Here is a 23483-nt window from a genome sequence, read left to right as displayed (position 1 = left end):
TGGCGCAGACATGTCCGGCCTCAATGACTCCCCCATAGTAAAACGTCTCGCCGTCCCGGCAGTCTGCCTCCTCATCGCCTTCCTCGCCTACTCCTCCCAGATCCTCTTCTACGTCGCCGACGACTCCCTCCCGCCCGGCCGGCTGTCCAAGACCGAAACCTACATCTTCAACACGTTGCTGCTATGTCTGTGGTACACCTATTACAAGGCGTGCACCGTCGACCCCGGCCGGTACACCTTTCCCGACGAGGTCATCGAGGTCCCGGAGCCAGATGAATACGGCCTCCTCCGCCGCTGGTGCAGAAAGTGCTCCGCGCCCAAACCACCGCGGGCGCACCACTGCCGCTCATGCCGCCGCTGCGTGCCCAGGATGGACCACCATGTAAGCCCAACTGCTCCCTCTCTGCCAGCCATTCTAACATCATCCCCTGGACAGTGCCCCTGGACCTCGAACTGCGTCTCGATGCGAACCTTCCCGCACTTCCTCCGCTTCCTCCTTTACACCAACCTCTCCCTCTGGACCCTCGCCCGCCACCTCTACCTCCGCTTCGCCGACCTCTGGGCCCACCGCGCCCTGCCCTCCTACCTCGGCCCCTCCCTCCCCGTCCTCGTCCACCTCACCTTGCTCTCCCTCGTCACCTTCTTCACCTCCCTCGCCCTCTTCATCCTCTTCTTCTCCACCCTGCGCGGCTGGGTCCTCAACGAGACCATGATCGAGGGCTGGGAGCTCGACCGCCACACCGCCCTCTGCGAGCGCACCTCCAAGAACAGCAGCGGCGACTTCTGGTCCGTCAACGGCCCCGACGGCAAGAAGCTCCGCCTCGAAAAGGTCGAGTTCCCCTACGACGTCGGCATCTTCGACAACCTCGCCCAGGCGATGGGCACGCGCAACGTGCTCCTGTGGTTCTTCCCCTTTGCGGGCAACCCCGACATCAGCAAGAGCGGGACAGGCAGCGGGTGGGAGTGGCCCGAGAACGGGATCAATAGGACGGAGGGCATGTGGCCGCCGCCGGACCCGGATAAGATGCGCAGGGGACAGGGCGGCTGGCCCGGGGCGGCGAGGGGCGCGGAGGGCGTGCGTGTGCCGCGGTACGCGAGTAAAGAGGAGGAGCTGGAGGCGTTCAAGTCACGGCAGGAGGCGGACAGGAAGAGGTGGCAGGGGGAGAGGTCAAGGCTCATGGCTGAGTTGGAGGAGGCGGACTACGAACTCGTCTCGGAGGAGTCTGACGACGGGTACGAGCAAGGGGCTGACGGCGAGCCGGGGTGGACGAATGCCGATGGCGAGAGGCTGCAAGACTTCGGGGTAGACGAGGATGAAGACATGACGGATGACGAAGACGTCCCCCTCGCCGAGATCCTGCGTCGGAGAAAGGTCCTGCAAAAGGATGGAGAGAAATAGACAACTATGACAACATCACAAAAATAAAAAAACAAACAAGCAAACCGAATTTTAATAGAGAAATCTTTTGTTGGGATAGTTCCCCAGGTTTCTATACTAATCCTCGCCTCAAACCAACACAATGGGGAGGGGCATCCAAAGGAAGGGCTCGCACATGCCATTGAATCCCCTAGACTCCAAATTCTACCAGACAAAAAAAGGTCGGCACACAAGACGCAGGACTGCAAATCCTCCCTTCCGCCCATAGGGTTGCCCTGATCCTGTATGCAGAAAGAAACTCGAGAGAAAAAAACAAGGAATTTGAAAAAAGGGGCAAAGGTTTGGGTTTTTGTGTGACCATGAGCCGCTTTAGCCACTCTAGACGCATTTCCACGGTCTTCTTTTTTTCCATCCCTCCATCAAGTGCCAAAAGAGTAGCTAGCAATCGTGTCGTGCAATCATGAAGCATCAATCCAGGGTGGGGTCCAGATCTATAACAAGAACCCGACGACGGTACCGTCCCTGACAGTCCACGCACAGAGAAACAGCGGCGGCTCGATTACCAGTCATCGTCCTCGTCCTTCTTCGCCATCGCGTTCTTTCTCGCGAGCAAGGCGTCCGCCAAGCTGTTGCCCAGGCTGGGCGTGGGGGTGTTGCTGCGGCTGTCGGAGCCGTTGGATCCGTTCAAGCTAAGACCGGAGTCGCGGGCTGGAGTAGGAGCAGGCTTGCGGCCGGCAGCGGGACGCTTGACGGGAGGCTGAGGGGGAGTAGGCTTGCCGCGGGCAGCCGCGCCGTTGGGAGGAGGAGGGGGCGGGCGAGGAGCCACGACCGGAGCGGGCGCATGCTCCTCGACGTAGGCAGCGGGCACCCAAGCTTGACCTCCGGTATGCTTGGCGAGCCACCAGCCTAGGGAAGTTAGTCTCATACGCAGTGGCGAAAAGGGCGGGTGTGCTTACCGTTGTTCTCCTTCTGGACAATCTCAATAAGATCGCCAGCGCGGATCGTGAGCTCGTTCTCTCGCTGGCCTGCGAAGTCGTAGAGGACCTTGGCCATGATCCTGCCGGGCGCGGGAGGCGCAGCAGGGGGAGGGGGAGGGGGCATTCTGGTCGCGGCAGCCGGCTTGGTGTGTGTGGGAATAGCTGCAGAGGCGGCTTGTTGTTGACGGCCAAAGGGTCCTGTCTTGGCTGAGCTGACAGAACTGTTGGAGCTGTTGGAGACAACTGAGCTGGCAGCAGCAGGAATCTGAGGAGTAATGGAGGGTCCCTTCTTCGCTGAAGAGGCACCCGGGCGGGGCTGGGGCCGGCTGCCAGTAGTGCGCGATGGTCTGCCATTGGGACCACCAGGCTTGATGAGCTTGCCACGCGTGATGGGCTTAGGAGGGACTGGCTTGCCCTTTGGTGTCGGCTTGGAGACAGAGGAAGGGGGCTCGCCAGGCTGGGTGTGTACAGCTCCACTCTTGTAGTAGTCGACAGGTTGCTGAGAGTCTTTGAGGACCTTCACAGTCTGCATCTTGCCGGGCTTCTTTGCGTACTCGATCACTTCACCAATCTTCAAGCTAAAGCCACCGGGCATGACCTGTTGCATCTGCGTGAACATCTCGGTCTTCAGTACACAGTTCAACAAAGGATCAGCCTCTTGTGGCGATCCTACACCCAGGGAGAACCAATCGTCGCGAGCGGTCGAAGTACCAATGAACTTGATAGCACCCAATGGCATTGAGCGCTCGACGGAGATCTGCGGCTGGTGGTTGACCAGCATCTGCGCGACGATATAGAACTTGCTGTTTGTGACCACCAAGATTCGGGGACTAGGCTTGCTGGATCTGCCGAACTTGGCCTCAAGGATCTCTCCGCGGCAAGAGAAGACGGCTCTCTCGTTGCTGCCGATGCCAATCGCGTTTCTGATCTGAGAACCAGGACCAGCTGCTGCGTTGATGCCAAGGTAATCTCCCAAGAATCTGCGAGAGCCAAGCAAACTGTATCTGCGTCTCTCTTTCCGGTTCTGGAGAACTCTGTGGCCCTGGTCACGCAGCTGCAAGAACTCGGCGCCGGTTCTCTTCTTACGCCAGAACCGTTGAATACGAGTGGCAGACTCTGCACGGTAAGCCAGGTAGGCTCGCCACATGCGCTGGATACGGGTGGCCATGTTGTGCCAGTATCGGTCTCTCATGTGCTCGAGAGCAAACAGGGTCTCTGGTGACTTGATGAAGGCCTTGGTGGTACCCATCTGCCATTCCTCCTTGGGGATACTCGTGTCCTTGAGAATCTGCTGGACCGCCTGCTGGTACGATCCTTGCCATGTGTACTCACCAGCGTAGGAGGTGGCAGGCGACAGCAGGAAGAAGCGGTCGACGAACTTCTCGAATGTCTGTCTGTATGCGAAACCGGCGCGGCGAATGCGAACGTTCTCCTGAAGACCGAGGTACTTGATCTGATGCAGGACGTTGGGCACATTGTACTCAGAGTACGACTTGTTCTCGTTGGGCTTGATAGTTCGGATGTATGAAGGCTGGCACTTCATCAAGGTCTCGACGAGAGCGTTCGCCGAGGCTCTGATTCTATCACCGGCGGAGGGCGGCTGCTTTCGGTTGTCTTGATCGACTTGGTGAGGGAACAAAGTGTGAACGAATTTGTTGCCGCTGGTGCCGAAGAGGTTGAGCAGACCCTTGAGCAGCAGATCCTTGTTCTTGTCCGTAATTCCATCAACCGTGTAGGCGACATCACCGGCGTAGTGCTTGATGATGAAGCTGCCTTGGCGGGGGGTCAAGTGGGGGTTGGACATGCCGTTGATGCTCTGCATAAAAGTGCGGTCAGAGGCAGCCGGGTCGGCATGGGCGGTCTTGGTCGCATCCTTCATGGCGGACAAGATACCGGGAGGCCGGACCGCCTCGATGAGGTCGCACACGATCTTGTTGTCGAAGTACTTAATAGGTGTCCACTGAATCTGTTCGCGTGCGTACTCGTCTTGCTCGGCCTTGAGGGTCAACTGAATGAAAATCTGCTGCAGCTTTTCGTTCACGTAGTTGATGCAGAGCTGCTCGAAACTGTTCTTCTCGAAAATCTCGAAGCCGTAGATATCGAGGATACCAATGTTGTTGATTGTTGCCTCCTTCGCCTTCAGAGACTTGTTGACGCGCTCGACAATCCAGTCAAAGAGGTTGTTGTAGATTGCCTTGGACAGAGCATCTCGGGTCGCGACGGCCTGGGAAACGTTCGTGGGGGATTCGATGACCTCGCCGTTTCGCGGAGTGAGGATACGGATCGTGATGGCCTTGATCAGCTGGTCCGGGGTGACCTCCAATAGGTAGGCCAAGAAGTCTACGACCGACTGGTCGCTAACCGCGGCGTAACCGTCCTGACCTTCGTGGAACTGAATGTTGCCCGCCCACAGGATGGCAGCCAGCATGCGGTGTATCTCGTCCTGCTCAGCCTGAGAAAGACCAATAATCTTCATGGCCTGGAGGGTATCGTTGTATTCGGCCAAGTCGTCGATTCCGTCAACCTCGAGACATTTCGATCTGCTAGTGTAAACGTATGTCTCGGGCGTTTGAATGCCGAATTGTTGGCGGTAGTTCTGGGAGGCGCCCTTGGTGAACTGGTAGAAAATGTGAAAGTTTCGCTCGTTGGTGATCTGGCCAACGACTCTCGACTTCTCAAGGAGGTAGTTTGTGATGTCGGCACCGACGGGCTCGCCCTGCGCATTGAAGTGAATCTGCAGATACTTGCCGAAACGGGACGAGTTGTTATTTCTCAGGGTCTTTGCGTTTCCGAAAGACTCCAGCAAAGGATTGGTTGCCAGCACCATGTCCTTGACCTTCTTGATGTCGCCCGATTCTCCTCCCGACACGTTGGCGATGTACTGCATGATGCGCTTGGCAGCCTCGGTCTTGCCAGCACCCGACTCTCCAGAAATGATGACACACTGGTTGTCCTGGTAGGCTTTCATGTTGTAGTACGCGGATTCGGCGATAGCGAACACGTGCGGGGGCATCTCGAGACGGTTCTTGCCCTTGTAGCTGTCGAGGACCTGGTCGGTGTAGATGCCCAGATCCCGGAAGGGATTAACGGAGACCAAGACATGGCCAATGTAGGTGTAGATTTCGGCGCCCTCGAATCGCTTCTTGAGGTTCTCGTTAATAGCTTCGTTGGACACCTTACTGAGCAACGTAAGATCCGAAACGCCAATCTCCTTCTTCTTGGTGACCTCGTAGGTGGCCTTCTTGGGCTTGCCGCCGCCGCCCGCCGCACCGGAGGGGCCGGCCGGGCCTGTCCTCGCGGACTTGTCCTTGGGACGTCGTGAGATACCCTAGAGATGACACGGGCGTTGGTCAGTTTCTGTGGCTTCTGGCAGTCGGGAGGCGGTGGGGGATTCGGGGTCGCCAGTCGGAGGTGGGAATAGGGTGCGCGCGGGGCATGAAGCAAGCGTCTCACCATGCTGGGCAGTTCTCAATGAGGGAATGCCGGTATCTCTGTGTAGTTGCGCGCAGGCAAACAAAACGGTGAGGATATTTTGCGCTTGGTAGGATGAAAGAGCGAAAAAGTTGCTTTTTTGCTGAGTGAGAGACTGGAAGGAAGGCGCACCAGAAAGTGACGTTGCGGTGCGGTGCGGACGGAGGGATTACGCAGGTGCAGTGTGGCTGGTTCTTGCCCGAGATCCAAATCCAAACGTTGACCAACAGACGGTCTGCTGGCTGGCTCGGCGCAGTGGTCCCGGTCGGTCGGTGGTGCTGGCTGCTGGTGCCTGACGACACTGGTATTACGCCCAGCCTGCCCGTTCCCAGCGCCCACGTCCTTGCCTTAGCTGGTACCTTAGGGGGGATTTCTGGCGGGGCTTTTCTGGGGGGGCTCAGTCAGCCAATGACCGAGGTTCTCCCGTGTCATGCACAGCCTCAAGCCGGAGAATCGGTGGCGTCTGGTTCCGCGTAATGCTCACGATGCTTTAGCGCTCCTCCTTAGGCGAATGGTAGCTCCACTCATCTTTACGCCCCCCTGTCCATCCCGCCCTCCTGCTGCGGGAGATTTTCTTGGAAGTTTCTGCCAAAAAAAGACCTGACTCTTGCTCCTGCCTGCCCGCGTGTCTAGAATAAGGCTCTGAGGTCATAGCTTTCATCAGGTTTTCCCTCGGCGCCCATTGGTGGACTATATATCGTTTTACGTTTGCGTGTGCCATGCCAAACGATAAAAAGTCCATTCTCGCAGCCCTTCACAGTCTCATGTGTACCCAAGGTCAATTTAAGGTCTGGCCATGGTTCGTCCCAGAGACAGCGCGTGTAGCGCGGGACTGTTTCACCCCTCAACGTGGAAATGTTCTAAGCGCCAGCCCGGCTCAAGTTGGCCCCTCCGACCCTGACTGCGGCCTGTCCCGAAGCCGGCGGATCGTCACTGTCAAGGCTCGTTGGAGTGCCCTCTTCCCAACGACCCAACAGGTTGCAAATTTCAATATTACTTGATTGACAAAATCGACGCCAGCGGCATCTTCGACGGTGGGAATATCCAAGACGGCGCACCTTCTTCATTATGTCTGTCTTATATGCTCTATCTGCTAGCCCTTTTTGCTACTCATAATATTCGTCGTAACATTGCTGTCATGATCTTCGCTGGCCCAACTTTCTTTTCTCTGTAACCTTATCAAGGCCAGAACGCACATCGCTTATCTCATCCCGGGAGCCCCAGTCCCAGACCCCTCACGATCCTAACGTCGTCCGCTTGGCGTTCGAGCGCTATCCTCATCTTCTCGTTATACTGTTTCTCTGCTTCTTCAACCCTCGCTTCTTCTTCCGACAGTTGTCTCTCTTCTTCAAAGTCGTCTGCCTGGAACCCAGGCTTGCTCGAGAAGCTGACGAGGCCGAGCTTCTCACCGGTCCAGAACAAGATGTCATCATCGTTGACATTGTCCACCCCTGCGCGTGTTTGTGTCGATAAGATCTTTCTGGCAAGATCGTCTGATCCCGGCATCGACGCGAACAAGGACGGCCGTTCCGAGACCTCGCTATGACCGATCTTATGCCGCCGTACCTCGGTGAAACCATCTCGTTCAAACCACTTCAAAAGGCCAGAACCGTCAGAAAAGACGATACGGGTGCCCTGATTCGTCACCGATAGGATCTTGGACTGAGAAGACGTCTGCCGGTTCTTCATGGTAGAGTTCTGCATGAGAGCTGCGGAGGAGTTTCCTTGCGGCGGGCACAGGCCGTACAACTCCAACGATCCTTTGGTATTGTATTCGCCTGCGGCGATGAGGGTACGACCGCCGGCCTTCATCTTGGAGTCCAGGACTTGCTCCAAAGACAGCTCCGCCTTTCGACGAATCTCGCTATCCATCGTCGAGAAAGGATAAGGCAAAGACGCAAGACTTGAAAGCCTGGCCCCGGAGTGAATCGATCCTACAATCGACGGGAACGTGCGTCGATCGTAGTGGAGGATATTGGAAAAGCGCCCTGCGACGTAAATATCATCTGAAAAGGAATGCTCGTCGTTCGGGTTCGGCAGATGCAAGATGCTCAGAGGCGTGGGTTGCGACAGGGGCGCATACACCGGTAACGGATCCGAATCGAAGGGCGACTCATCCGGAGAATTTACCGCCAGCACATCAATCTTCTCGATGATGTCCCTCGGCGTCCTCACCCTGGCCCTATAATCGAAAAGATGAATCCCTAGTGATGTCCCAACGGTCAGTGGCAAGCCAGGAGCGGCAGGAGATAGGGCTGTGATGGACCACTCGAACGACTGCTCGGACGCGACTTCGAGACGATTCAGATCGACCTCCCGCAGATGTCCTTGGACGGCAACGAAAGCCCTGCCGGAGAAGTCGTCCACAGCGATGCACTCCGTCACCCCAGTGTCAATCTTCCTAGACCGTCCCATGGTCTGTGGTCCGTCGAGATAGAGCACCCCATCACGGCTTTTCCCGACCATGGCCCCCTTGCGCCCACGAGCCCCCTTCAAGTCCCAAATACACATGGACCCATCGTCCAGCGGCGATACGGCCAGCAGTTCGTTGCTGCTTTGGTTCGGACTGTAGAGGGTCATCCCCCTGACGTCTAGTGTATCCTCTTCGTTCCCGTCCCGAATCCTCGGCTGCTGCAGCCAGCTCGTCGCAATGGGCGCATATCGCTGGATGTACTCGTTGTACCAGAAGACCGGCTCAGTCGGAAACGAAGGGTCCCAGTTGGCCATATCCCTCTGCCTGCGCTGTTCCCCCGTCTCTTCATCGTAAAAGTGCTGCGGCGGTTCCGTACCGCTCTGCTCTTGGCTCAAATGCACGGCAGCGCTCAGAAGAGGCTCGTCAATGACGTCGTCGACGACGATACGGGACAGGCGGCGGCGACGCTGAATGGACTCCAGAAACGGGGACTCGTCGAATGTCCGTGATCGCCAGTGGCTATTATCGAGGGAGATCTTTTGCAGCTTTCGGCAAACGAGCTGTAGGCCGGGGAAGTCGTGAGGCTCGAGGACTGAGAACCCCGATTCCGGGCCTTGTCAGCTGCAAAATCTGGGGTGCAGAGCCAAGACGGCGAAGCAGGGCGGAACTTACAGGACAGGACGCGCAGCAGTATCTCGTCCGGAAGCTCGTCGAGCCTCTTCGGAGAGTATCGCGACGCCATTGTGGGTAAGGATGTTGGGGAAGCGTCCGGAGACTCATGCGAAGGGTACTTCTTTTAGCCCTGAGTTTCGGGGTGGCAGAGGGGAGCCCGGACGGGATCCTGGGAGAAGAGTGGAGGGTCGAAGGATGATCCTATCGCTATCGTTATCGGTATTCCTGGCGCCCTAGCCCTTTACAGATTAGTGCAGATCCGGGGGTGGACCGGGTAGAAACGCCTGGACTTTTTGGGTGGGTTGCGCTGTCAAAGCTCCAGTTGTTTTGCTCGTCTCGTGCCGTCCTCTCGCTAATTAAAGGTTGTCGCTTCGTCAACAGCACATGCCAGTCTGCTTGCTGCTAGCGGCTCTGTGCTCACCTCACACGTTGCCTTGCAGCTTCCAGAGCTTCCTTCATCGCGATTATCCATGACTGGAATTTTTCATGATCCAGACCGCGGGAAGCGGTGAGTCTCCCCCTCGAATGTCTGAAACAGTACAGCCACGTCCTTTCTCCTCCAGACAGCAACCGCGGGTACACAACAGGAGGCCAATCCCGCTCGGCTCTTGAAGCCACTGCAACCGTCGAATCCTTGGCAACGAGCCGATTCCGCATTCCCGTCGTACCTCCACAGCCTGATTTTCCACCGCGACTTGTTTCTACCTTATTGGGCTGCAATTCGTTGATACCAGGGTCTTCGTGTTACCCAGCCTGCAAGAGAGTGTCCGTTGAACGTGAGCGATGCTTGCGCGGCAATGCCATGCTTGCGATCCCTTTCGTTGAGTGGACACAGTATGCCATGGTTGAAGTCGTTGGTTCAGACTGCGCCTGCAAGGCAACGAGCATCCGCTACATTGACGGGCCAAATGTTGTGAGGGCAACATGTCTCCTGCGGCTGTTGCCGTACGAAACTCCAGTCACAAGAAGAGAAGCCTCTGAGCGTACTCCAAGATCCAGATAGACCAACGTCTAGCCAGAGCAGCTTCCGGCAGAGAAGAGGGATGGTTACAGTCGGGCAGTCACATTTCCATTTCTTTTCTATCTTCTCTCTCATTGCCTTCGTCGCCCTGCTTCTCGTTGTCCCTTCCGCAAATATCTCCATCTCGGTATTTACGTTCTCTCCATTCACCTTGCTGAGGTGTCTCACGATCACCGGTGGACCTCTTTGGACTCCAATCATATACCTGCCGAGAAGATCATAGCTGGGTCGGTCTGCAGCAACCTTGATGATAATCATGACCGCGTGAACATGAGTCCTAGAAAGTTTGAGCCACCCGCGTGGTCCCGTTATGGCCACGCGATCCAGTCTCTGGGGAAAGACGAACTGAACCGAGTGATTCAGAGCCCATGTGTTTATCCATGTCCCCACGTTATTTATATTAAGGCAATTCGACGTGGCGCAACGACGAACCTTCCTTCTCTGCGACATCGCAATCACGTTCTTCTTCGTTTCGTCACCAAAGTCAGCCAGAGTTCGACTCCTCTATCTCCCGACAACATGAGCAGCCCAATAAATTCACCAAATTCGTCGACGCCGCCAACACATGACAAGGCCAGAGATCAATCTCGGCACTCCCAGACAATAACAAAACCGGAAGTCTTCTTTTACGCAGAGAGATTGACCGAACTGACCAGGCTCAAGTGTTTTCATGGACACCTAACCCCCATATCCAGGGTCTACCCTCGTCCTGCCTCCTGCCGAAGGTGCTATTACCGTGTTCAAGACATGGCGGAGTTATTCTACCAGACGTGTCCTGGCGATTGGCAAGGCGACGGCGCCTTCCTCAAAGAATGCCTCAAGGCCGCCGCATGGGGAAATACAAATCCAGACGTCACCATCGATATTGGCGCTTTCGTTTCGTACCGTTGGAAGCTGATACTCCTTGCCGACCAACTGATTAAGGACCTCGGTCTGCCCATCCCCGGCAACCAGACGTGCGCGATGTGGAACGAATATGTATGGCGAGGGGAGGTTCTCTACAATTTGGAGGGCTTTTGGGAGAAGTATCATTGGGTATGGGACATCTTCGCCCACGACCATCGCATGCCTGAAGCTTCCCCCGAGCAGGGCCCTGACTTTTCGCGCTTCCGCCGGTACCTGGCTGCGTCTGTTATGCAAGCGGACCTGCCGTTCAAGCCAACTCTGGCCATTATTGATCGAGTCGTGGACTACGTCGGACGCGCGAAGAATGCTGATGCTGACTTTCGGCTACGCTGGCAAAGATTGTGGTATTGATCAAGAACGGTAGCAAGTTCGCTCCGTCCACCATGCTCACCGGAACACGTTCTAAGCAATCGGGCCGTCCTCCTCCCGTCTCTCGCTCTTCCGGAAGCAAACCATCAGGCCCAGGTCGTAGACAACCTTAAGGCATCCGGCACTCACGAAGGCCACCCAGAAGAGGTTGCGGTCCACCAGCACTCCGACACCCAGGGGACCTACACTCTGCGCAGCCGTCTTGAGGACATTGACAAGTCCCATCACTGTAGTTCGTTCCTTGGGTTTCAGAATTCCTGCTACGAAGGCCGCCCTGGGTGCCACATCCATGGACTGGGTCAAAGCCCGCAGAATCAAGAAAACTATCGCAGCGTTGACGGATTGCGGAAAAGGTAGGAGGGCAGTGAAGACTGCGGAGGGCAGATGGGTGAACACCATCGTCTGGTTGGGGTTGTAAGTTTGGAGTTTGAATCTGGGAGGAGCCTTCCTGGAAGCTTGATACTCACGTTGAGGTTACCGATACGCTTCGCCAGAGATGATGCGACCAATGTGGTTACCACAGCTAGGAAGCTGCATACGAAGAACGTGGATCCGAGAAGGCCGTTGTCCATGTCAAACTTCCACCGGAAGAAGAAGGCAATCCAGGATCTAGGAACACTCGGTTAGCTTCTTATTGACAGCCGAATAGACAAAGTTCACATACTGTGGTGTAAGACTGGAAGCAAAGGAGTCGAGTGCGAAGAGGAGACACAGCGGTATCACGACCGGAAAGCTGCTCTTCTGAATGCCGGGCAGCAGCTTTCGCCTCCAGCCCGCGGTCTCAACCTGTGACTCAGCTCTCTCTGCGCCGAGGATGGGCGTTGTCTCATCTTCGTCGTGAGCTTCGGGCTCCGCCTCGGAGTCGCGGCTGAGCAGCAGGACTAGCGCGAGCTTGAATACACCCAACGTCGAATACCCGTAGAAGACTGCTCGATACGCCGCTTCGTTGCTCCACCCGGAGTTACTAGTCAGCGACTGAGCTGCCAGCCACTCGCCATGGCTCCGATTGCCGTTCCGGCTGCTCCCACGAGGCTGTACCATGCATACACATCGCTTCTGTCATCGGCAGTGGTCAGATGGGCTACGATACTCTCCTCAACTGCACGGAATGGACCAATTTCGTTGCCTCTGTGTCAAAGATCAGCTTGTTATTCAAAGAGTCTGAAAACAAAATAGGATCATACCCTGGGCTGATGACTCCAAAGACCGCCGCAGCTAATAACATCCAGAAGCTGTCACACAACCCAAACGCGACACCGCTGGCGACCATGAGCGCTGCACCCAACGCCAAGACGAGTCTCCGACCAACCCCATCGGCGCAAGAAGTGAGAACCAGGCTGATGCAAGTATCGCCAACAAGAGTCAATGCCATGAACAGACCAATTCGCGTGGCCGAGAAGCCTAGGACTTCGAGGTATGCGACCAGATGCAGGGTCGTCGCACCGTACGCGAACATGCGGACAAAGCGCTGGAGACATATCAACTTGACGTCCTTGTGACACCTGCAAAGACTTTGCAGGCCACTTTCGGCAAAGCCGCGGACAAGGAGTTGGCGGAACATCTTTTGTATGCTGAACTGAGGGTGTGACTCAGGGAAGAGACGCGCCTGTCAGGCCGGCAGGGCGAAGTTTGAAGGACGCGCGATGAAGTGGGTCGCGGATTTGATATTTCCGCATTATCGAGAGATAGGGCGCCATACTTATTTAAAAACGACCAATTTCACCTGAGGATTATTCTTATGAATCCCAATTTATCAATGTGACAAATCTGAATTATCACTGCCATCGAAGATCCACCCAGCATAACATGTTCAAAATTCCATGTCGCACGTGAAGGAGACGTGGGTGATTCATGACTTCACAGTCCACTCACTCCCCACACAGCCTAAACAACACCGAAAGTGTCTACTTGATTGCTGCCCAGTCGGGAGAATTGAGATCGTTTTTAAAGGCGAGGATGTCGAATCATATCTTCACTGCGTCGCAGACTCCTTCTTTTGGCCATATTGTGTAGGATTCAGAAAGTGAAGGCGGAGCTAGCTGCCTTTATCCTCTGAGAAGTTCTTTTGCAATGATTGATTGATGAGGCGGTTGGGCTTAGCAAGTTGTGCGATAGCCTCTCTCGTACCATGAGGGAGAATGCTGGCGTGTTGCAAACCCTGGAGAAGTCGTGGCTTCAACTAGACATGCTTAGCTGAATATCTGGGCTGTGTTCTACAAGATATGTGCGCAGCCAGAGACGATAATGGTGATAATAACAAGGTAGAGGAGGCGATGTACTGGAAGACTTTGACTACGTTTGCAACTCAAAAGCTGCACAAAACGCCCACACAGCACGGCCAGCAAGCCCTGATTATACGTGTTTCTAGCAGCAAAACGTTGAGTGGTTTCTACAGAGTAAAAGTATTAGATAGATATGTCTACCGAACTTATGACATCCGATGCAAGAAAGACCCTGTCAGTTTTTATGGCCACCCTCTACTGTCATGCCTTCGAAGGTCCATACCGGCGGCATTCTGACCCGAAACTCGAAGATGACTTAGTCGCCTTCGATGGCTCTCGAAGCGACCGTCATACGTTTCAGGAACTAGAAGTTCCGCAGAAACGCCTCGAGTCGCTGCGGTGTCCAGTAATGTCCCGTTTGGGACTGATTCTACATGCTGGCCGCTTCTGCTAGGTATCCCTGGTTTCACACGGTCGATCGCGATATCCCGAACCGCAACCGCCTTGTCACCCGTAGGTGCGGAGATGGGTATGCCAGTAAGGTCGGGGTCAGTTGTCCCAATTGCTTTCAACATCAGTATCAACCATCTGATCAGAGCTAGAACCATAACCTCGGGTATTCGCCAAGCTATTTGATTAGAGTCAGCTGATTTGGTCGAGATAGTATCATTACTATCGTTGACCAGAGTCTCATCGCCGCTGGACGAGTTGCCGCTAAATTCCGGCTGAGAAATCTTGAAAGCCGGCGGCCGTTTAGTTTCCTGCAATAGAAACTCCTTCAGCTCGTTGATGCCTTCATCCGAGGCTTCCTCCAAGCCGTTCAAGATGGTCTCGTCTGCATCGGGTATTGCGTCCGAAGCTACTTGCTGAAAAGTCGCCTGAGTAGGTCCCGGCATCTCTACGGGGATCGCCTCAAGATTTATTCTCTGCATATCCATGTTAAGACCAAATGCCAGTTGATCAAGCTTCTCCCTGAAATCGTTTCGTGCCGTGGAGAGATCGATTTGCGTGACTATAACGTTTTCTTTGTCGCCGGATCTCGAGCAAAATCTGAAGAATCGTTCCTTCCCCCGTTCGGTCTTGCTCTTAAGGCGTCCCCCGATCTCGACGCGCATGTTGACTGGTCTCCCGCTGTGTTCGAATGCGAAAGCTGTATAAAATACGTGATTGTGTAGTGGCTTCCTCTCGGTGTCGTTCTCTGTAAGCTCCCATTCGAGACACCTTAAACCTATGCCGTCCTTGGCTCTTTTTTGTGTCCCTTTGAAAGTCCAGCTATCCACGTATTGACGAGTGATGTTTCGGCGAGTGCCAACCCCGCCCATTTCCACAATACCTCCAGCTCCTATGTTGGGTTGAAATGACCTCTCATTGGTTTCGAGGCTTACGCCCCGAGGGCCGTAAATGGCGTGAGGCCCAAAGTACTCCGTAACTTGCACGGCGTTTTCCGAATCCAATGATGTCCGGACAGGCTTTCTTCGACCGAACCTGCTATGGGGGGCAGGTTCGTCTTCGCTTAGTGTGATGAGGATGGTGGCGTTGCTGAGGTTGTGTTCCGGTGGCTGCCCAAAAGAGATGTCGATGAACACAATGCCCGCTGGGTTCTTGTCCGGTCCCAGCACTCCCCATCGGGCCTGTTTCCAACGATAATTGCACTCGATCTCGACTTTGCCAATGCTGCTCCGACGTAGCAATGTATGATCGCCAACAGCTTCCTCTTCATTGAACCGTTCGAAATCGGACCGGCCAAAACGTCGAATCTTCAGCCCAGGCCGATGCAGATTGCGTCTGACGTTCGATTTCGGTCCAATGGCAACATCTGCCGTTCTTGACGTATGGACGGGCTGTCGATACTCGTTATCGTTCTCATGAATCTCACTGCTTCTTCTCGAGTTGCCCCTATTGCTCTTGTTAGCCGGATTGAGAGCAGCAGCGGTAAGGGGCATCGGATGACTGCCCATGACGCCGTGTTGATGCGCCGTACCGGCGACTTCAGCTTTGGTCATTTGTGCTTCGAAATAGCTGCCGGGTTGTCAATGGTCTGATTGATGAAGGGAGTAGAGTCCGGGAATGTTTGAGGTAATTTCAAGCAGGCTACGAGGTTTCTCAACCATTGGTCTTAGGAGCCCTCAATTATTATTAGGCATGTATGCGCAGTAGTGGCGCAGGCCTGCATGCGAGACGCTCTTCGCTCAATTAGGAACCAACTCCCCACTCTGTTTACATGAAGCTTTACCAACAAGGGATGGCAGCTCTCAGAGCCTTAGGTATCTTGCAAACCACTCCAACCGTCGGCGAGACCCTCACATTCACTGGCTTCCGAAGCCCGCATGGCCCACTAAAGTGGCTGGGTGCAGTACAGCCTGCCGCACGACTGTGTGGTAAGCTGCATGCAAAGTCAGGCGCCTATGCCCTCAGTCAGGTGGAACGGGGGCCCTCGCAGCTCTAATATCTGCAGCCTGATTATGCCCACGCAAGCCATTGCTTTCTTACCAAAGGTCTGCCCGCCTGAGCATCCCGCTACTCGAAACATACCGCAGTTGGAGCTGCTGCCATTGTCCTGGTTCGCTTCGCATACATCAATCTTCGTGCTGCACGGGATACATTCGCCTTCGGAGCCAAAATGCAACCAAACTTGCCAGGCCTGCAGCCGGAAAAGAACCCAGAAGCAACAGGCAATGAAAACGAGCTATTGAATCCATTTCCCGTGAGACCACGAGTAACACGAGTTCAAATCCCACCAGAAATACCGACAAAGCTAGCGCGACCAGACTTGTCCTTTCTAAACAACGACCAACATGATCGACAAGGTCTGTCTGTTGCGGTCTTGGGAGAGCAGCCCAGCTCTCGTCATAACAATCTACAAGACTACCGAACAGAAGAAGATGTATCACGGGGACTCGGTGAGGCATATTCTGCAAGAGAGCAAAGTCAACGAAGGATTCGAGAGCTTTGGAAGACGCAAGGATCCGACGTAAACGAAGGAGACAAGGCGGCTGCGGAGACGAGACGCGCCCAGTTCTTACTAGATCTAGGAGAGGCGCAAAAGGAATTCGACTATTGGGATGACCGGATGAGGCAGATCTCTCTCGCGAGAGGTCGGAAAGGATTCTCTGAGCCATACATATCGGGGGCAAACCAAACATCGAACTCCTACAACTGGATGCCCCCAAGAACCTTCAATCAGGCGCCTCCACAGCCAGAACCCAAGCCACAAAGCCCTCCACAAGTCCCACAACTCGAACGAGAACCCGTGTCAGTTCAAAAACGAGAAGTGGTACGGGGAAGAGACATCGATTCTGAGAAAGAATTCCAGCCCAGCAAACCATCCCATTCCGTGGATGTGCATGTCGACCCGAAGGCTCGTCGGGATATCACGCTACACTTAGACATGGATATGACTGAAGATGTGGAAGAAGAGCTCGAAGAGTTCTCAAGGCTCAGACGAATTGGGCACTTCAAGGCGGCAAGGCGATATTTCGAGGAGCATCTCGAAAGCTGCATCGACAACGCGTACGTCTTGGATCAGTATAGTCAATTCTTGTTGGAGATTTCAGACGTTCATACGCTCACCAAGTTGGCGAGGGAGTATCCTGCAGGAGATGGACAGAAGGCCGTATCCGCCAACTGGGTTTTTATCTGCAAGCGAGCCCTTCAATTTGACGATGATGCGTGTGCGCAAAATATATGGCGAAAGACGCCAGACCTTCGGAAATTGCTTAGAAACTGGCCAAAACTGGACTCTACTGAAGTAAGTTTCCCATCTCATACTTAAACCAAGGTAATCTGATCATTTTCAGCTGCAATGTCTCACCAACAATCTGCGTGTTGTCAAAACTAGTCTCGAAGCCAGCACAGAGGAATATACTGCAGAAGAATATGGCCAGCTTTATGCACATCTCCAGCATGAAGACCGAATTTGGGACTTTAGAGACCTGTGCTACGGGCTCCTGGCCGTCAAGTCGCTAGAGGGAACGATTCATTGCCTTTTCAATAAGTATTTGACCACCGATAACGAGAACGCAGAAGATGTTATCCAGGTTGTTCAACATCACTGGGAAATTGCTGCTGGAGATGAAGTGACATCTCTAGCTTTGCTGGATATCTTCACATTGTTCACCATGTGGGCCTTGGACGCTGCCAGCACTTATTATGATGACGATTCAGCGGACAACTCTGAGGAGCTTCAGACCGCCAAAATGTACTTAAAAGTAGCCCACCACTACGCCACTGAAGTCCTGCGCCAGAACCCTCTCAATCTGAAGTCTCGACCTTACCTCCAGTGGGTTATTGCCAAAGTCCTTGTGGAGAGGAACACCGATGCGGCGGCCAGCTGGGGACAAGACGCTCTTACGCGGTATCTGTCCAATCTACGAGGGGAAGCCCAGGTCAGCACAGGGGCGTTTCGTGGAATGCTTTCTTTTCAAGACCTTATTTATTACACGCCAAATCAAGACGAGGCTCCCAATTGGAAGCCGGGCTCTTCCATCTCCTTTACCCCCGAGCAGGAGAAGGCGATCCACATGGTTGCAAGAAATGCGAGAGAGCTTGGCGATGTTCTCTTGGAAGCAGCTTGCTTACAGCAGCTTGGGTACTCATCCCCGAGTCCTGAGGGGTACATACTCGACTTGTGCAATTTATGGCGTTCCGTGGGGAATCGGTCGGGTCTGTTGAGAGCCTATCTTTATCGTTACATTCTGAAGCGATCGCCAGACGCTAGCAATGATCTACGAAGCGACCTTCTAGAGTTCGGAGATGCTAAGTGTAATATCGACTTGACAAAAACCCGATTCATGGTTCTACGGGCACTGTCGACGAGATCATACGAAAAGGAGGTGTATCTTGAAAGAGCAAAGGAGGTAGATGATGACTCAGATAGCGAAGTTTCCGACAGAGCGACTTCACCGCAGTATCGAAACAATGTTACAATACGCTCATCTAGGAACTGCGGTCGACAAGCAAGCAATCAATCCAGCGATTCTTTCTCTGATGATATTGCCCCCAACGATACCCCGTGGTCTGTCGGAAGCCAGAGGCCAGAATTACATCACGTCGGAAGCCGAACACTGAACAAAGAGGCAACTGCTTCAAAGAATGTACGAAAATGGTTAAACGAACAACCTCCAAGAAAACGGATTACAGAAAGTGCTTTCAACGAGGCTGACCAGGTTGAGTTGATGCCCCCACAGCCCACGACAAATGCCTTGCCCGTAAGGCGGCACTCTACGGAGATAAGCGAGGACTTTGAGCATGGACGAAAGCATACTCTTGGGTCTGACAGCGGCAAGATGACGGAAGGATCCAAAGACATGGAGGACATCATTGACTTGGTGGACGACAGAGACAAGCAACGACGTGAGGAAGAGAAAAATGGTCAGTGGATTGCATTTGACCTCGCTTTGAAACCCTTGGTGATCAATAAGCATAATTTGACGAATGTTTTCTAACATTAGACTTAGACGATTCGGATGTCGGTGAAATTGAGGTTGAGAATTTCGAATCTCACGTTTCTGGCGAGAAGGGGAACCAGGAAGACGTGCAAAGTACGGACTCGCAGGTTGGAAATCGTGCCGACTCAACTTACGAGCCTCCTTCTTCACGTCCGCCATTCTTTTAGCCCACGAACCTGGTAATTAAGTAAATGTCAAGGTTCGGAGAAGAAAGACAAATTGAACGACTCGATTTGCATATAACTTCCCATGTCCTTTCCACCTGCAGACCTATGATTTCATTATTTACCGCTCATATTACTTAACGCACTCGCCTGAACCCCCTTCCTAACCTTTTTCCGAACCCATACTTTCTCCCCCCCCCCCCCCCCCCCCCCCCCCCNTCCCCCCCCCCCCCCCCCCAGAGTAGCTCATACTTACGGACAGATGTCAAGTGTAAGAACCTCACATCGCAGAAGCCGATGTCGAAATTAACCAGAGGACCGGTCAAGAAGTTGAGAGCAATCGGGGCTGGCTTGTCGCCCTCGCCTAGCTGGGGTTCGACTCAAGTGGCCTCGAGTCCGGCTGGAATGAAGAGGTTGCTGAAGCTGCCAAAGGAGGCAAAGGCAAGACTACAAGTTCCAACACCTAATGATCTGTCGGGATTCCTACAGGCCGTCGATAGACTGAGTGTTGGATCACCAGTCACACAATCATCACGGCGGACGACGCGATGCTGTAGGGAAGTTGGATTGAGGTGAGGTAATGAGGATCGCCACCATGGGAGAAGAACCGTACCCATGTGCTGCAATGCAACCATCCCGCTTAGCTTTATTTGAGCTATCTTCGCCGAAGCTTTCCCAGGGAACGTACACAAGGATGTATTGCGCATCGCGAACCAGGCTCGCGCAAATCAAAGGCTCCAGTCGTATTTAGCCGTCATAAGATGACCCGAAGAAACCCAGCATCGTCGAGCGGTGGGAAACCGAATGCGAGTTAAAACACCATTGGTAGGCCATTCTCCACACTTGGTGAGGTTCCCCTCATAGCCGCGATAGCTGCAGCCGAACTGGCGAGTCACAACCCCAGTAAATTGCCTCAGTCAACTGCCGATGGGAATTTGTGCCGGGAAACGTCTTCCATAATGGCAGTGAGAGACGAAAGAGACGATATCATCGATTTAAGCGGTGAGATTTCGCTCATAAAAGTAATGTTTTCCTACGAAACCCTCCTTCTAATATTCCGATGGTTGTTTGACGAGATGTGGTCCACCGCTGGTTTGCTACAGACGCTTTCGCTTTCCACGATAGTTGCAGGTGGCGCTTCGCAGGAGCCGTCAGCACAGCTCAAGAATGGCACCTATGTGGGACGGTATTCTGCAGAATACAATCAAGACTTCTTCCTTGGCATACCCTACGCGCAGCCTCCAATTGGGGACCTGCGGTTTCAGCAAGCGCAATCTTTGAACGAAACTTGGGAGGGCACCCGCGAAGCTTTCACCTACTCGTCGTTATGCGTTGGATACGGTGTATTACTTCCCACTTACCTATAAGTTGGAATCTAAGATGGCTGACAAGAGCGTATTTAGCTCGACCAAACATTCTACAAGCAGTCAGAAGATTGTCTGACACTCAACGTCGTGCGCCCTTCCGGCTACTCTGAAAGCACTCTTCCAGTCGGTTTATGGATTCATGGAGGTGGCTTCACCAATGGCGGTGGCGGTGACCAACGCTATAACCTCTCGTTTCTTCTAGACCAATCCGTCAAGATCGGGAAGCCATTCATTGGCGTCTCAATCAACTACCGCCTACACGCATGGGGTATGCTATGTCCATGTTAACCGAGAACCCAATCTTAGACCTTTGCTAATGCGCGGCTGTCTGTAGGCTTCTTGAATTCCAACGAACTTGCTGGCGAGGGGCTGACGAACATCGGCTTGAGAGACCAGCGCCTCGCAATGCATTGGGTGCAAGAAAATATCGAGGCATTTGGAGGCGACAATACCAAAGTTACTATCTTTGGAGAATCGGCTGGTGGTGCAAGTGTAGGTTTGCATTTAACCGCGTACGCCGGAAGGAACGACAGCCTCTTTCGAGCGGCGATACTGCAGTCTGGGAATCCCATTTTCTACGCAGCCCAGAACGGTAATAATGCCTACCAGTACCACTTCGACGAAGTTGTTGCGAAGACAGGGTGCAACGGCACGTCAGACAGTGTACAATGCTTGCGGCAAGTATCCTTCGAACAGCTGAACGCCACTTTGGGTGCCTTGTATTTGGCGCGCGGAAACCTGGGCCCGACCATTGATGGAGATATCGTTCAAAACTACGGCAGCGTACATCTACAGCGCGGTGAGTTTGTACGTGTACCAATCATCACCGGAGCGAACAGTGATGAAGGGGCCTCTCTTGGCCCGCAAGGCATCAACACCACTGAAGACTTTAAGGCCACGCTCGCGAGCCTTCCATCATCTTTTCAGGATGAGGTCTTACAGGCGTATCCTGACGATCTCTCCGTGAATGTGGTCGCAAGTCTCGGCCAACAGCGTCCTGGACCACCATATGGAGCGCAATTTCGCCGTAGCGCTTCTTACTGGGGCGATGTCTACTTTATCGCTGCGCGTCGACAGACAGCCACGACATGGGCTAGTCACGAATTAGACGCCTATTCTTATCGGTTTAACGCTATTCCGCATGGTGTTCCGCCTGAAGTTGGCGCAGGTCACTTCAAAGAGATCGGATATATGTTTCGCAACTACCTAGGTGCTGGGTACAGGCCGGACATTTTGCCATTTGACGGGATGCCAGAGAGCCACTTTGAACTGGCAAGGTTTATGTCGAGCAGTTGGGCGAGTTTTATAAGCGATCTTGATCCGAATGCCTGGTCAGGAAGGCCGGCGATTGTTGATGCTTGGCCGAAATACTCCGTGGAGAGCCCGACGAATCTCGTTTTCGATGCCAATGTCACAAGCCATACAGAGGTAGACGACTTTCGAAAGAAGGGCATCGAATTGATCAACCAGAATGCATTGGAGGTATACCATCGGTAGCTTTAGAAACTAAAAGCAACACCTCGTGGTTGAGGTCTCCGGCCAAATTTGACTACGGCAATGTAAAGAAGACTAGCTCAATTCTTCCGCAGACCTGTTCCTCCGATTACTTTCAACGTTTCAGTTTGGAAACACATCGACTTCTTGAGCCCGAGGTAATCACCAAGCTCGAGATTCTTGTGCCATCTCTATTTCAATTCCTGAGGAAGATAATTCGAAGTGAAAGCCCATAGTCTCAAAGTACTAGGGTAGACTTTTACTGCTTCGCAGACTCCTTCAATTCACTACGCTCCTTGACCAAGTTAGCCATAACCTGGCCTCCCTCAGAGTCTAGGCTCCGAAACCCACGAATCCCCCCCTCCCGGTCACCTTTCCGCATCTCCTGGCTCATCTTGAACTTTCCTTCCAAACGGTNACCCCCTCCCGGTCACCTTTCCGCATCTCCTGGCTCATCTTGAACTTTCCTTCCAAACGGTCAATGACAATGTCAATGCCAATGATGTTCTTCTTCATCAGCTCGATGTACCGCTCAGGGGCGTCCGCCACCTTCCACGGTCCGGGCCTGTCCCCCTTTCCCGTATAATCCATGACTGAAGTCTCCGTGTGCCTCGAGAGATCGTCGATCTGCTTCGAAAGAAAGCTCGATGCTGTGTCTGACTTGGAGTCAAAGTGGATGGTAGCGCGACCGTACGCTTGGACAGCGGCGTAGTTCCACGTAGGAACTACCTTCGCGGTCGTGGGCTTGGTTTCGGTGTAGAACTTGGGCGTGACGTAGTGATGAGGCGCGGCGGTGAAGAGGACGAGGATTTCTCGTTCAAGCGTGGTTGAGAAACCGTTCGAGGATTGGACGGCTTCGATCATTGCCTTGCTTGGGGGGTTTTGGCGAGCCAAGTGTCCCCTCAGCCGACCCAGCTCTGCATCGTCTGACTCATCGTCAACGTCCAGGACGAAAGGAACGTGGCTAGCTAGGATTAGAGGATGGTTTTCGGAAGTGATGGCGGTTGTGAGGACGCCGAGAGGGTAGTCGCGGATCAGTTGTCGCAGGACAGGAATGCGCGCTTCCGCGTGAGCTGATGAGATGAACATGATTGTAAGCTTGTAAAAGAAGTGTCGGATGGTTGGAGGTGCATGCGATGTGTAGATACCCAGGGGCTTACAGGCCTTTTAAACTCTGCCAAGATAGTTGAAGGCCTCAATCTTGCTTTGTGAATCATTCGTCATTAGGAATCTATGACTCGACGGTCGAAGTACATTTGTCAATGCTGCCAAGAAGGAATCAGTCTAGCGTAAGAAAGATTGCCGTGGTCCTAACACATGCATTCATGAAGTCCCGGCCCGACGTGGAGTGCGTGTGTGGCCGACGAAGACCCATACCTGCCGCCGCCGGCCGGCGGCGGCGGGNNNGGGGGGGGGGGGAACGCTCAATTTTACGGAAGAACCGAAAGCGTTGACTCCGTGATTTGCCGTGTCACTGCTACTCATTCGAGCTACCGGTCAACAACTTTAGTCCCCGGGCATTAGACTTGAAGTTAGCTTCTCCGCGGAGCCGCAGCGGTAAAGCCGCCGTGTCCCGCCGCTC

The 23483-nt window shown here is 53.9% G+C and overlaps 8 protein-coding genes across 8 annotated transcripts; 4 read left to right on the top strand and 4 right to left on the bottom strand.

The window, feature by feature from the left end:
• Window positions 1-10: 10 nt before the first annotated feature.
• Window positions 11-1399, top strand: GCG54_00002017 (Palmitoyltransferase PFA4; the record flags this gene model as incomplete). Its single annotated transcript, XM_045402116.1, has 1 exon — window positions 11-1399. One exon carries the CDS (start codon window positions 11-13, stop codon window positions 1397-1399), a length of 1389 nt encoding a protein of 462 aa, XP_045264398.1.
• A 538-nt stretch (window positions 1400-1937) lies between these two features.
• Window positions 1938-8981, bottom strand: GCG54_00002016 (Myosin-1; the record flags this gene model as incomplete). The annotated part of the gene is made up of 4 exons (XM_045402115.1): window positions 1938-2284; window positions 2335-5683; window positions 7066-8831; window positions 8912-8981. 4 exons carry the CDS (start codon window positions 8979-8981, stop codon window positions 1938-1940), a joined length of 5532 nt encoding a protein of 1843 aa, XP_045264397.1.
• A 1698-nt stretch (window positions 8982-10679) lies between these two features.
• GCG54_00002015 (uncharacterized protein) lies at window positions 10680-11189 on the top strand (the record flags this gene model as incomplete). Its single annotated transcript, XM_045402114.1, has 1 exon — window positions 10680-11189. One exon carries the CDS (start codon window positions 10680-10682, stop codon window positions 11187-11189), a length of 510 nt encoding a protein of 169 aa, XP_045264396.1.
• A 51-nt stretch (window positions 11190-11240) lies between these two features.
• On the bottom strand, window positions 11241-12768 carry GCG54_00002014 (uncharacterized protein; the record flags this gene model as incomplete). The annotated part of the gene is made up of 5 exons (XM_045402113.1): window positions 11241-11609; window positions 11675-11816; window positions 11872-12171; window positions 12255-12335; window positions 12392-12768. 5 exons carry the CDS (start codon window positions 12766-12768, stop codon window positions 11241-11243), a joined length of 1269 nt encoding a protein of 422 aa, XP_045264395.1.
• Window positions 12769-13671: 903 nt separating this feature from the next.
• On the bottom strand, window positions 13672-15432 carry GCG54_00002013 (uncharacterized protein; the record flags this gene model as incomplete). Its single annotated transcript, XM_045402112.1, has 1 exon — window positions 13672-15432. One exon carries the CDS (start codon window positions 15430-15432, stop codon window positions 13672-13674), a length of 1761 nt encoding a protein of 586 aa, XP_045264394.1.
• Window positions 15433-16817: 1385 nt separating this feature from the next.
• Window positions 16818-18069, top strand: GCG54_00002012 (uncharacterized protein; the record flags this gene model as incomplete). Its single annotated transcript, XM_045402111.1, has 2 exons — window positions 16818-17177; window positions 17227-18069. Coding segments are annotated over 2 exons (1203 nt in total), but the record flags the coding sequence as incomplete, so codon positions are not given.
• A 2047-nt stretch (window positions 18070-20116) lies between these two features.
• Window positions 20117-21904, top strand: GCG54_00002011 (Lipase 1; the record flags this gene model as incomplete). The annotated part of the gene is made up of 3 exons (XM_045402110.1): window positions 20117-20383; window positions 20444-20675; window positions 20742-21904. The coding sequence occupies 3 exons, from the start codon at window positions 20117-20119 to the stop codon at window positions 21902-21904; spliced, it is 1662 nt and encodes a 553-aa protein (XP_045264392.1).
• Window positions 21905-22160: 256 nt separating this feature from the next.
• GCG54_00002010 (uncharacterized protein) lies at window positions 22161-22990 on the bottom strand (the record flags this gene model as incomplete). The annotated part of the gene is made up of 2 exons (XM_045402109.1): window positions 22161-22306; window positions 22336-22990. The coding sequence occupies 2 exons, from the start codon at window positions 22988-22990 to the stop codon at window positions 22161-22163; spliced, it is 801 nt and encodes a 266-aa protein (XP_045264391.1).
• Window positions 22991-23483: the final 493 nt, after the last annotated feature.

This window comes from Colletotrichum gloeosporioides (assembly GCF_011800055.1).
Source record: "Colletotrichum gloeosporioides strain Lc1 chromosome Unknown consensus_45, whole genome shotgun sequence".
Taxonomy (NCBI): Eukaryota; Fungi; Ascomycota; class Sordariomycetes; order Glomerellales; family Glomerellaceae; genus Colletotrichum; species Colletotrichum gloeosporioides.
Note: the sequence above shows the minus strand (reverse complement) of the source record. Positions and strands in the feature narration are given on the sequence as shown.